Source organism: Anomalospiza imberbis, chromosome 23 (genome assembly GCF_031753505.1).
Source record: "Anomalospiza imberbis isolate Cuckoo-Finch-1a 21T00152 chromosome 23, ASM3175350v1, whole genome shotgun sequence".
NCBI lineage: Eukaryota > Metazoa > Chordata > Aves > Passeriformes > Viduidae > Anomalospiza > Anomalospiza imberbis.
This window is the reverse complement of record NC_089703.1, coordinates 6638298-6651231: the sequence shown is the minus strand read 5'-3', so window position 1 is coordinate 6651231 and position 12934 is coordinate 6638298. Positions and strand designations below refer to the sequence as shown.

At 47.6% G+C, this 12934-nt stretch overlaps 1 protein-coding gene across 1 annotated transcript; it reads right to left on the bottom strand.

The window, feature by feature from the left end:
- Nucleotides 1–2100: 2100 nt before the first annotated feature.
- TNFRSF4 (TNF receptor superfamily member 4) lies at nt 2101–9308 on the bottom strand. Its single transcript, XM_068212784.1, has 7 exons — nt 9170–9308; nt 8240–8362; nt 7547–7648; nt 6397–6463; nt 5645–5895; nt 4416–4541; nt 2101–3587 (listed from the first exon to the last, which is right to left on the bottom strand). Exons 1-7 carry the CDS (start codon nt 9306–9308, stop codon nt 3517–3519), a joined length of 879 nt encoding a protein of 292 aa, XP_068068885.1. The 3' UTR covers nt 2101–3516.
- Nucleotides 9309–12934: the final 3626 nt, after the last annotated feature.

Here is a 12934-nt window from a genome sequence, read left to right as displayed (position 1 = left end):
GAGTCAAAATTGAGTTCAGGAGATAAAAACATCCGGAGATAACGGCAACGGAAAATCGTCACCGGGGAGACCCAGACAAGGCAAAAACACAAAGCAGGAAGTGAAGATAAAAAAAGATTTTATGGTCTAAAGGAGGGTTTTTATCCCCAAATATAAAATTATTGCTGCTAATTCATTATTAATTAGTTAGGCGTTATTTCCGTCTTGGGGAATGGAGGGAAGTGTTCGATGTGTGGATGGGAAGGGTTGGCAAGAAGGGGAAAATTGAATTTATTTCGATTTTTTACAGGGTGGTTCAAATGTTGTCAGGTTTGGCTCAAATTGTATCCAAAACTGGACAAATATGGGGATTTCTTTGGAAGCTGAAGGTAATTATCCAGAGAAAAATGGGATTTTTTTTTCCCTAAAACCCATCCCAACCTTTCCGAAACTCATCCCAGCCTTTCCTAAACCCCATCCCAGATTCCTCCTTTCCCAAACCCATCCCAACCTTTTCCAAACCCATCCCAATCCTTCCCTAAGCCCATCCCAATCTTTCCCTAAACCCATCCCAGATTCCTCCTTTCCCTAAACACATCCCAACCTCTCCTAAACCCATCCCAACTTTTCCCTAAAGCCCATCCCAGCTTCCTCCTTTCCCTAAAACCCATCCCAACCCTTCCCTAAAATCCCTTTCCCAAACCCATCCCAGCCTTCCCCTAAACCCATCCCAGCCTTTCCCAAACCCATCCCAGCCTTTCCCAAACCCATCCCAATCCTTCCCTAAACCCATCCTAACCTTTCCCAAACCCATCCCAATCCTTCCCTAAACTCATCCCAGCTTTCCCCAAACCCCATCCCCTAAACCCATCCCAAACTTCCCCTAAACCCATCCCAAACTTCCCCTAAACCCATCCCAGCCTTTCCCTAAACCCATCCCAATCCTTCCCTAAACCCATCCCAATCCTTCCCTAAACCCATCCCAGCTTTCCCCAAACCCCATCCCCTAAACCCATCCCAACTTTTCCCTAAAGCCCATCCCAGCTTCCTCCTTTCCCTAAAACCCATCCCAACCCTTCCCTAAAATCCCTTTCCCAAACCCATCCCAATCCTTCCCTAAACCCATCCCAGCCTTTCCCAAACCCATCCCAGCCTTTCCCAAACCCATCCCAGCCTTTCCCTAAACCCATCCCAACCTTTCCCTAAAACCCATCCCCTAAACCCATCCCAAACTTCCCCTAAACCCATCCCAATCCTTCCCTAAACCCATCCCAATTCTTCCCTAAACCCATCCGCTTTCCCCAAACCCCATCCCCTAAACCCATCCCAAACTTCCCCTAAACCCATCCCAACCTCTCCTAAACCCATCCCAGCCTTTCCCTAAACCCATTCCAGCCTTTCCCAAACCCATCCCAATCCTTCCCTAAACCCATCCCAATCCTTCCCTAAACCCATCCCAATCCTTCCCTAAACCCATCCTAACCTTTCCCTAAACCCATCCCAATCCTTCCCTAAACCCATCCCAACCTTTCCCTAAACCCATCCCAACCTTCCCTAAACCCATCCCAACCTCTCCTAAACCCATCCCAATCCTTCCCTAAAACCCATCCCAAACTTCCCCTAAACCCATCCCAACCTTCCCTAAACCCATCCCAACCTCTCCTAAACCCATCCCAGCCTTTCCCTAAACCCATCCCAACCTTTCCCAAACCCATCCCAATCCTTCCCTAAACCCATCCTAACCTTTCCCTAAACCCATCCCAGCCTTTCCCTAAACCCATCCCAACCTTTCCCAAACCCATCCCAACCTTTCCCAAACCCATCCCAACCTTTCCCAAACCCATCCCAACCTTTCCCAAACCCATCCCAATCCTTCCCTAAACCCATCCCAACCTTTCCCAAACCCATCCCAATCCTTCCCTAAACCCATCCCAACCTTTCCCAAACCCATCCCAATCCTTCCCTAAACCCATCCTAACCTTTCCCTAAACCCATCCCAATCCTTCCCTAAACCCATCCTAACCTTTCCCTAAACCCATCCCAGCCTCTCCTAAACCCACCCCAGCCTTTCCCTAAAACCTCCCCTCCTCCCTTCCCAGGCTGTCCCAGCTTCCTGCAGGAATTTTCCCGTTTTTCCCCCTAAACACACACCGGGGTCTGTTTTTCCAGAGTTTTATTCCCCCAAATCCCCCTTTGTACACGATACAAACGTTCCTATACACTGTATACAGCCCTTTGGATATGTATAACATATAAAAAATCCCAAATCTTCCAAATCCTTGGATTTAAACACCTCTTGGATCCCTGCATCCATTCCCTGCTGGATTTTTTGGGATATTCTCGGTGCTGTGGGTTTAAAATTCCCATTTCTTGAGGAGTTTTCTGTTAATATTTGGTGGGGAAATCACTCCTGAATGATAAAGAAATTCCATTTTTCTGGAATTTCCAGGGAAATATTTCAAATTCAGCAAAAGGACACTTTGGGCTCCTCCCAGACATTCCAGAGTTTGGGATTGCTCCCGAAAAATCTCCTTTCGGAATGTGTGGAAAAGCAATTACAGAGGGAAAATTCACTTCATGAAGTGTGGATTGAGTTGCCACTTAATCCTGGTTTTGGAGCTCAGCTTTGCCACTTAATCCCGATTTTAGAGCTCAGCTTTGTTACTTATTCCTGATTTTAGAGCTCCGTTTTGTCACTTAATCCCGATTTTAGAGCTCTGTTTTGTCATTTAATCCCGATTTTAGAGCTCTGTTTTGTCACTCAATCCCAATTTTAGAGCTCCATTTTGTCACTCAATCCTGATTTTAGGGCTCTGTTTTGTCACTCAATCCCGATTTTAGAGCTCTGTTTTGTCATTTAATCCCGATTTTAGAGCTCCGTTTTGTCACTTAATCCCGATTTTAGAGCTCTGTTTTGTCACTCAATCCCAATTTTAGAGCTCCATTTTGTCACTCAATCCCGATTTTAGAGCTCCATTTTGTCACTCAATCCCAATTTTAGAGCTCCATTTTGTCACTCAATCCTGATTTTAGGGCTCTGTTTTGTCACTCAATCCCGATTTTAGAGCTCCGTTTTGTCATTTAATCCCGATTTTAGAGCTCTGTTTTGTCACTCAATCCCGATTTTAGAGCTCCGTTTTGTCATTTAATCCCGATTTTAGAGCTCTGTTTTGTCACTCAATCCCGATTTTAGAGCTCTGTTTTGTCACTTAATCCCGATTTTAGAGCTCCATTTTGTCACTCAATCCCGATTTTAGAGCTCTGTTTTGTCACTCAATCCCGATTTTAGAGCTCCGTTTTGTCACTCAATCCCGATTTTAGAGCTCCGTTTTGTCACTCAATCCCGATTTTAGAGCTCAAGGATTTGCCCAAAGAGAAAAAAACCCCACACAAAATTCCCTCGGGAGTTCTCCGAAATTCCAAAGGGAGATCTTGCGTTAATTAAAGAGTTAAACCAGCCTCTAATTAACTCCTAATTAACCAAAACCAGTGCTCCTTCAGCTCCACAGAGACGCAGGGAAGAGCGGGAAGTGGGAGTCAGTTTTTGATGAGGCTGGAGTTGGAGTCGATCTGCTCCTCCTGGACGGGGATCCGGCAGCCGCTCTCCTCTGGAACACAGCAATCGGCCCGGGATCAGCGCCCAGGCAGGAGCAGCGGGAGCGCCGGGCTCCGGGGCTCACCTCGGGGCTGAGCCGGGGAGTGCCACAGGCAGGCACCGGGGGAATCCACCCAGCCAGGGCCCTGGCCGCTCGATCCCGCTTTCAGGCTCAGTGTTGTCACTTAAACCTGGCTTTAAACTCCGTTTTGCTACTTGATCCTGATTCTAGAGCTCAGCTCTGCACTGCATCCTGATTTTACAGCTCAGCTCTGCACTTCATCCTGATTTTACAGCTCAGCTCTGCCACTGCATCTTGGCTTTAGAGCTCAGCTTTGCCACTAAATCCTGATTTTAAAGCTCAGCTTTGCCACTAAATCCTGATTTTAAAGCTCAGCTTTGCCACTAAATCCTGATTTTACAGCTCAGCTCTGCCACTGCATCCTGATTTTACAGCTCAGCTCTGCACTTCATCCTGATTTTACAGCTCAGCTCTGCCACTGCATCTTGGCTTTAAAGCTCAGCTTTGCCACGAAATCCTGATTTTAAAACTCAGCTTTGCCACTTAATCCTGATTTCAGAGCTCAGTTTTGCCACTGGATTAAACTTTTTCTTTTTTTTTTTTTTTAATCCTGTAAGAAAGGGAACTCGCTGGATTAAATTTTTCCCGATTTTTTAGCCCATAGAAAAGGGAACTCACTGGATTAACTTTTTCCTGATTTTATCCCATAGAAAAGGGAACTCACTGGATTAACTTTTTCCTGATTTTTATCCCATAGAAAAGGGAACTCACTGGATTAACTTTTTCCCAATTTTTTATCCCATAGAAAAGGGAACTCACTGTGCTGGGTGCTCCTCCCAGGCCCATTCCTGGCTTTTTTCTGGGCTGCCTGGATGATCAGGAGCAGGATGGAAATTCCACTCACCATCAGCAGGATCAGGCACAGCAGGAGCAGGGATAAAGAGCCTGGAATTAGAATGGGAAAATCCCCTAAAAAACAAAGAATCCTGGTTCTGCATGGAGCTCCCAGATTCCAGAGGGAAAATCCAGAACTCTGGGAATGGAGAAATGTGGGATCATGGAATGTTGTGGGAAAAACAGGAATGGCTTTGGACAAAGTGGGAATTCCCTTCCCAGGAAAGCAGCTTTCCATGGAAACCAAGCAGCTGGAAAATGCAAATTCTGGAAAATTTTGTGAAATCCAGGAAGGTTTTCTGAGAAAATGGGATTCTATTTCCCAGGAAAGCAGCTTTACACGGAAACTGAGCAGCTGGAAAAGGGGGATCCTGGAATGTTGTGGGAAATGTAGAAATGGCTGCTGAGAAATTGGCATTTCACTTCCCAGGAAAGCAACCCCAGCTGGAAATGTGGGATCCTGGAATGTTCTGTGAAATCCAGGTCTGGCTTTTGAGGAAATGGGAATTCCCTTCCCAGGAAAGCAGCTTTCCATGGAATGTGGGATCCTGGAATGCTGTGGGAAATACAGAAAGGGTTTCTGAGAAAATGGGAATTCCCTTCCCAGGAAAGCAGCTTTCCATGGAATGTGGAATCCTGGAATGCTGTGGGAAATACAGAAAGGGTTTCTGAGAAAATGGGAATTTCCTTCCCAGGAAAGCAGCTTTCCATGGAATGTGGGATCCTGGAATGCTGTGGGAAATACAGAAAGGGTTTCTGAGAAAATGGGAATTCCCTTCCCAGGAAAGCAGCTTTCCATGGAATGTGGGATCCTGGAATGCTGTGGGAAATACAGAAAGGATTCAGAGGAAGTGGGAATTCCCTTCCCAGGAAAGCAGCTTTCCATGGAATGTGGGATCCTGGAATGCTGTGGGAAATACAGAAAGGGTTTCTGAGAAAATGGGAATTCCCTTCCCAGGAAAGCAGCTTTCCATGGAATGTGGGATCCTGGAATGCTGTGGGAAATACAGAAAGGATTCAGAGGAAGTGGGAATTCCCTTCCCAGGAAAGCAGCTTTCCATGGAATGTGGGATCCTGGAATGCTGTGGGAAATACAGAAAGGATTCAGAGGAAGTGGGAATTCCCTTCCCAGCTGAATTCCCTGCCCTCCTTACCCCATCCAGGCTCCGTGGAAACGCCGGGATCCCCACACACCGCGGGGATCTCCCTGGGGCTGGACGCTCTGGAGCTGTTCTCCAGGAATTCCGTGGGAAAGGGATCCCTGTTTTCCGGGAATTCCGTGGCAGAGAGAGCCCTGTTTTCCGGGAATTCCGTGGCAGAGGGATGTGGGCCAGGGCTGCTGCTGCACTGGGCATCCTCTGTGCCCGTGCCAGCCCGGAGCGTGCTCTTCCCCAAACTGCTGCAGCTGGAAAGAAATTCCAGAGGTTTGCCAACATGGAAGGGGTTCCTAAATCCCATCCATACAACAATCCCAAGCTGTATTCTATCCCTACAAATGTAGGATTTGATCCCTACATCCCACAGGAATGGGGGGAATAATTAAAAATTAAATCAATTATTGCTGGGAAAAAACGATGTGGGATTTTTCTTCCCCAGCTGATTCTGGCACAGGAATTTTTTGTTCCCAAAAAAACATCCAAGGGTTTTTAAAAAAAGGTGGAAAATCCTAAAATTCCTTTCAGGATCCTAAAAGTCCCGAAGGATGGGATTCAGGGCACTTAAATCCAGGTTTATTCCAATTTATTTCTCCAGATTTGGGCTTTTCTTGGCAAAATGAAACCCCCAGAGCTGCTCCGAGCAATTTGCCCCCAAAAAGGGATTTTTTCCCTTAAAAAAGGATTCCCCCCCCCCGAAAAGGGATTTTTCCCCCAAAAAAGAGTTTTTTCCCCAAAAAAGGGATTCCTACTTCGTCCAAGGCTGGCAGTTCTCGTTCCCTCCTCTGGAGAAAGTCCCTTCAGGACATCGGGAACATTCTGGGGAAAAAAGGGATTATCCAGGGAAGTGGCAGAATTCCCAGATTTATCCACTGGGTAATTCTGGATTATCCAAGATTATTAATTCTGGATATTATCTGGGAGCATCCCACAGTTCCAGGCAGGAACGGGAGGCCACAGGAATTCCTGCCACATGGGAGGCAGGATTTTGGGAAGGCTGGCACATCCCAGAATTCCAAAGGGAATTCCAGCTGGAACATCCCAGACTCACTGCTTCCCAAGGGAATTCCAAACCCCAGATCACGGCATTCCAAGGGAATTCCAGATCCAAACTCCTCCCGAGGGAATTCCAGACCCCACTCACCCCTTCCCAAGGGAATTCCAGACCCAGCTCACCCTTTCCTAAGGGAATTCCAGATCCCAGAATTCCAAAGGGAATTCCAGATCCCAACTCCTCCCGAGGGAATTCCAGACCCCACTCACCCCTTCCCAAGGGAATTCCAGACCCCACTCACCCTTTCCCAAGGGAATTCCAGATCCCAGAATTCCAAAGGGAATTCCAGATCCCAACTCTTCCCAAGGGAATTCCAGACCCCTCTCACCCTTTCCCAAGGGAATTCCAGATCCCAACTCTTCCCAAGGGAATTCCAGACCCCTCTCACCCCTTCCCAAGGGAATTCCAGACCCAGCTCACCCCTCCCCAAGGGAATTCCAGACCCAGCTCACCCCTCCCCAAGGGAATTCCTGATCCCAACTCTTCCCAAGGGAATTCCAGACCCAGCTCACCCCTTCCCAAAGGAATTCCAGACCCAGCTCACCCCTTCCCAAGGGAATTCAAGATCCCGACTCTTCCCAAGGGAATTCCAGACCCAGCTCACCCTTTCCCATGGGAATTCCAGATCCCAACTCTTCCCAAGGGAATTCCAGACCCCACTCATCCCTTCCCAAGGGAATTCCAGACCCAGCTCACCCTTTCCCATGGGAATTCCAGATCCCAACTCTTCCCAAGGGAATTCCAGACCCAGCTCACCCTTTCCCATGGGAATTCCAGATCCCAACTCCTCCCGAGGGAATTCCAGACCCAGCTCACCCCTTCCCAAGGGAATTCCAGACCCCGCTCACCCTTTCCCACGGGAATCCCGCCGGCCGGCTGGAACCCCGCCTGGCACGCGCAGACCCGGTCCGAGGTCTTCTCGCACGGCTTCACCTCCACGCTGCCCTTCCCTGGCCAAGGCAGAAATCCATTAATTCCTTCATTAACAGCAGCAATTAAATCCTCAGGGGTTTGGGGCTTTGTGTGTAGGAGCTGCAGAATTCAGCAATTTAACGATTCATAATTAATAATTAATTTAACGACGGAGTAATTGAACGATTTCATTTGAGGACAGTGATTTTCAAGTAGGCCCTCACAACTGAGCCAGAAAAGCATCCAAAAAAGGGATTTTTTCCCCCAAAATAGGATTTTTTTCCCTCAAAAACGCCCCAAAAAAGGGATTTTTTCCCCCAAAGAGGGATTTTTCCCTCAGAAATGCCCCAAGCAAGGATTTTTTCCCCCCAAGAGGGATTTTCCCCTCCAAAAAGGGATTTTATTCCTCAAAAAGGCGTTTTCCCCCCACAAAAGTGATTTTCCCATCCAGAAAAGAATTTTTCCCCCCAAAATGCCCCAAACCAGGCATTCTTTCCCCCCAAAATGGGATTATTCCCTCAGAAATGGGATTTTTTTCCAAAAAAGAGGGATTTTTTCCTTGGATTTTTTCCCAAAAAAGGGATTTTTTCCCCCCAAAAGGGATTTTTTCCCCCAGTCCCGGCACTCACAGGCGCTGCAGACGGTGCAGCTCTGGCAGAAGCCGTGGTGGTGCTGGGAGCTGAAATATCCATCCTGGCAAGGCGAGCACACGGTGTCGGCCGAGGCCGTGCAGCGGCTCCTCATCCTCTCCCCTAAAAACACCCAAAAATCGGCATTCAGTGGGGTCCTGAGGGGAAAAATCCTAAATTTCATCCTTTGGGAACAAACGGTGTGTCGCTGGCCTGGGGAGCACACAGTGTCAGCTCACTCCACATCCTCTCCCCTAAAAAATACCCCAAAAATTGGGATTCAGTGGGATCCTGAGGAGAAAAATCCTAATTTTATCATTTGGGAATAAATCAGGAATGGCTGGGATGGTGAGGGGAGAAATGCTAAATTTCAACCCCTGGGAACAAATCAAGACTGGCTGGGATGGTGAGGGTAAAAATCCTAAATTTCACCCTTTGGGATCAACCGGTGCCCAGAACTTGGCAGTTCCTGGTTAGGAGAAAAATCCCTGGAAGTTTGGCCAGGAGGAAAAATCAACTTTTAAGGGAGTGTCTGAAAAGGGCTGGGGAGGGCTGAAATTGGGGAAAATGCCCCCAAGTTTTTGTCCCAGTGGATCCCAAACATCCCTTGCAGAGTCAGGGAAAAGAGTGTAGGAAGTTCCCCTAACTGATGCATTTAGGAAATAAAAAAAAAAATCAAAAAAAGTTTAAAACAACTCTCAAAAAAGATTTTTCCGCTTTTTTGGTCTGAAACTTTTTTTATCGGTCTAATAAACAGGTATTACACTAAAAAATAGGTATTGCACTAAAAATAGATATTCCACTAAGAAAAAATTGGATATTCCATTAAAAAACAGGTATTTCACTAAAAATAGATATTTTACTAAGAAGAAATTCGATACTCCCCTCAACTCCGGCTCTCCCATCCCGGCTCCCGCGGCGGGCACTCACCGGGGGCGCAGTCGCTGCAGCATTTCTCACGGAAGCTGTACTGGTGCTCCTGGCATTCCAAGCCCAGGGAACCGGGAATGGGCACAGCCAGGAGCCAGCAGAAAGCGGGAAAATTCCAGGGAATCCTTGGAAGCGCCATTGCCGCCTTCCCCTCAGGGCGCCGTTCCCCTCACAGCACCGACTCCTCACAAGCCGACCTCTCAGGGCGCCTTTCCCCTCACGGCTCCGTTCCCCTCACGGAGCCTTTCCCCTCACAGCGCTGTCCCCTCAGGGCGCCTTTCCCCTCACAGCACTGTCCCCTCACGGAGCCCTTCCCCTCACAGCACTGTCCCCTCACGGAGCCTGAAGCCTTTCTCCTCACGGAGCCTTTCCCCTCACGACACCGTCTCCTCACGAAGCCTGAAGCCTTTCCCCTCACGGAGCCCTTCCCCTCACAACACTGTCCCCTCACGGCGCCTCACGGAGCCTTTACCCTCACAGCACTGTCCCCCTCAGGGCGCCTTTCCCCTCACAACACCGTCTCCTCACGGAGCCTTTCCCCTCACAGCACTGTCCCCTCAGGGCGCCTTTCCCCTCACAGCACTGTCCCCTCACGGAGCCTTTCCCCTCACAGCACCGTCTCCTTACGAAGCCTGAAGCCTTTCTCCTCACGGAGCCTTTCCCCTCACAGCACTGTCCCCTCAGGGCACCTTTCCCCTCACAACACCGTCTCCTCACGAAGCCTGAAGCCTTTCCCCTCACAACACCGTCCCCTCACGGAGCCCTTCCCCTCACAGCACTGTCCCCCTCACGGAGCCTTTCCCCTCACAGCACTGTCCCCTCACGGGCCCTGAAGCCTTTCTCCTCAATGAGCCCTTCCCCTCACAGCACTGTCCCCTCACGGAGCCTTTCCCCTCACAGCACTGTCCCCTCACGGGCCCTGAAGCCCTTCTCCTCAATGAGCCCTTCCCCTCACAGCACTGTCCCCTCACGGAGCCTGAAGCCTTTCTCCTCACGGAGCCCTTCCCCTCACAGCACTGTCCCCTCAGGGCGCCCTTCCCCCTCAGGGCACCTTTCCCCTCACGGAGCCTTTCCCCTCACGGCTCCGTTTCCCTCACGGCGCTGTGACAGCCCCGAGCGCACGAACGTCTCCGGGCGGGGACATTTGAGGGAAATTCCCGCTTTTCTCCACGCCCCTTCCCGCTCCCGGTTTGGGGTTTTTCGGCAGGAAAAGGAAATGCTGAGTTTGAAAAAGGGTTTAAGGGGTAAAAGGAGCCCTCAAGGGAGGGGAATCCCGATGGGCATGGCTGGAAAAGCAGGGATGGAGGGAGGGAGGGAGGAGCGCTGAGGGAATGCCCTGGCTGAGGCGGGGAAACAGCCGGAATTCGGGAACTGCGTTTTCCAGCCGGCTGGAGTGGGAGCCAGGAACTCAAATCAAGTGCTAGGAGAGCTCCGTGACATCCCCGGATCCACAGAATAGTGGGAATTATGGGAATTTCATTTTCCAGCCGGCTGCAGTGGGAGCCAGGAACTCAAATCAAGTGCTAGGACAGCTCCGTGGCATCCCCGGATCCACAGAATAGTGGGAATTAAGGGAATTTCATTTTCCAGCCGGCTGCAGTGGGAGCCAGGAACTCCAATCAAGCGCTAGGAGAGCTCCATGGCATCCCCGGATCCACAAAATAGTGGGAATTAAGGGAATTTCATTTTCCAGCCGGCTGCAGTGGGAGCCAGGAACTCAGTCAAGCGCTAGGAGAGCTCCGTGGCATCCCTGGATCCACAAAATAGCGGGAATTAAGGGAATTTCATTTTCCAGCCGGCTGCAGTGGGAGCCAGGAACTCAAATAAAGCACTAGGAGAGCTCCGTGGCATCCCTGGATCCACAAAATAGCGGGAATTAAGGGAATTTCATTTTCCAGCCGGCTGGAGTTGGAGCCAGGAACTCAAATCAAGCGCTAGGAGAGCTCCGTGGCATCCCCGGATCCACAGAATAGTGGGAATTAAGGGAATTTCATTTTCCAGCCTATTAGAACTGGATCCAGGATCTCAATTTGAGGTGTTCCAGCTGCCTGGAATCCAGCTTTACCGACTAGAAAACACTGGGAATTAGAGATTCCATGCTTATGTTGTTCCAAAATTACATTAGGATGGTGTTGGCAAAATCTCTTCATAGATAAATTACAATTATCAGCTGATTTTACTGGAATTTTTGTGTTTAAACTCATTTTATTGGAGAATATCCATGGAATGTATTCCTCTTATTCCCCCCCTGTCCCCTGCCAAACTTAAAAAGCAGCAGAATTTCCAAAGCATGGAGAGAAATATTTAATGGAAAACAAACAAACAAAAGTATATAAAACCTTTTATCCAAGGAATTTAATAAAAACGTCAAATAAAGCAGGAAAAGGGAAAGAGGGATAGCAATTCCTGTATTTACATTATATTAAGAATAAATTTAATCAAATAGAACATCTCATTAATTCCAGGAATTCTTTCCCAAAGAGGGGTTTTTCCCAGGAAAGATGGAAGCAGAGGAAAAATCAATTTTATCTGGGACAGAGATGCTTTCAGAGCTCACCCAAAGCCTGGAATTCCCCCCATACCATCAGCAGCAGCTCATTAACAGCATTAATTAGCACAGAGCTCATTAATTTTAGCAGTGAATTTTAATTAAGCAGCCATCAAACTCCATGGGAATTCCCACTGCTCTGTCCAACAGCTTAAATTCCCAGAAGAACTTCCCAATTGTTTGATTTTTGACAAAAATCTGATTTTATAAAGCCAAAATCTCCCACTGACAGTGCAGATGTCAACAAAAAAAAAAGTAATTTTATATTAATTTAATTTTAATTAAAGTTATTTTATTAATTTAATTCCAATGAGTTTTTCTGTAACATTTCAAATAAATTCTTCCCCACAGCTCCCTGAAACAATTCCATTAAATTCCCAACAACTCTTTAGGAAGTTGAGAAAAATTTAAGGAATTGAGTGTGGATATTCCCAGGAGGTCAAACATTCCTCAGAACCACCAAATTCCCAAAATCCAAGTTTTATTTGGGATTCCCTGCATCAGCAGCTGTGAGGGCAGCAAGGGAATAAAATTAAGGAATTTCTCGAAATTTAAGGAATTTCTCAAATGGAATTGGGTTTGGAGAACAAACATTCCTCAGAACCACCAAAATTCCCAAAATCCAAGTTTTATTTGGGATTCCCTGTACAGCAGCTGTGAGGGCAACAAGGGAATAAAATTAAGGAATTTCTCGAAATTTAAGGAATTTCTCAAATGGAGTTGGGTTTGGAGAACAAACATTCCTCAGAACCACCAAAATTCCCAAAATCCAAGTTTTATTTGGGATTCCCTGTACAGCAGCTGTGAGGGCAACAAGGGAATAAAATTAAGGAATTTCTCGAAATTTAAGGAATTTCTCAAATGGAATTGGGTGTGGAGGACAAACATTCCTCAGAACCACCAAATTTCCCAAAATCCAAGTTTTATTTGGGATTCCCTGCATCAGCAGCTGTGAGGGCAACAAGGGAATAAAATTAAGGAATTTCTCGAAATTTAAGGAATTTCTCAAATGGAATTGGGTTTGGAGAACAAACATTCCTCGGAACCACCAAAATTCCCAAAATCCAAGTTTTATTTGGGATTCCCTGCATCAGCAGCTGTGAGGGCAGCAAGGGAATAAAATTAAGGAATTTCTCGAAATTTAAGGAATTTCTCAAATGGAATTGGGTTTGGAGAACAAACATTCCTCAGAACCACCAAAATTCCCAAAATCCAAG

Bases quoted from the DNA above. Each gene is read 5' to 3' on its own strand.
- TNFRSF4 (XM_068212784.1), bottom strand. From the start codon at position 9,308: ATGGCGCTTCCAAGGATTCCCTGGAATTTTCCCGCTTTCTGCTGGCTC. The intron at 7,649-8,239 runs GTGAGTGCCGGG...TGCCTTGGCCAG, and splicing joins CTGCACCGTCTGCAGCGCCT to GGAAGGGCAGCGTGGAGGTG. The intron at 6,464-7,546 runs GTGAGCGGGGTC...TTTTTTCCCCAG, and splicing joins CGGGATTCCCGTGGGAAAGG to AATGTTCCCGATGTCCTGAA.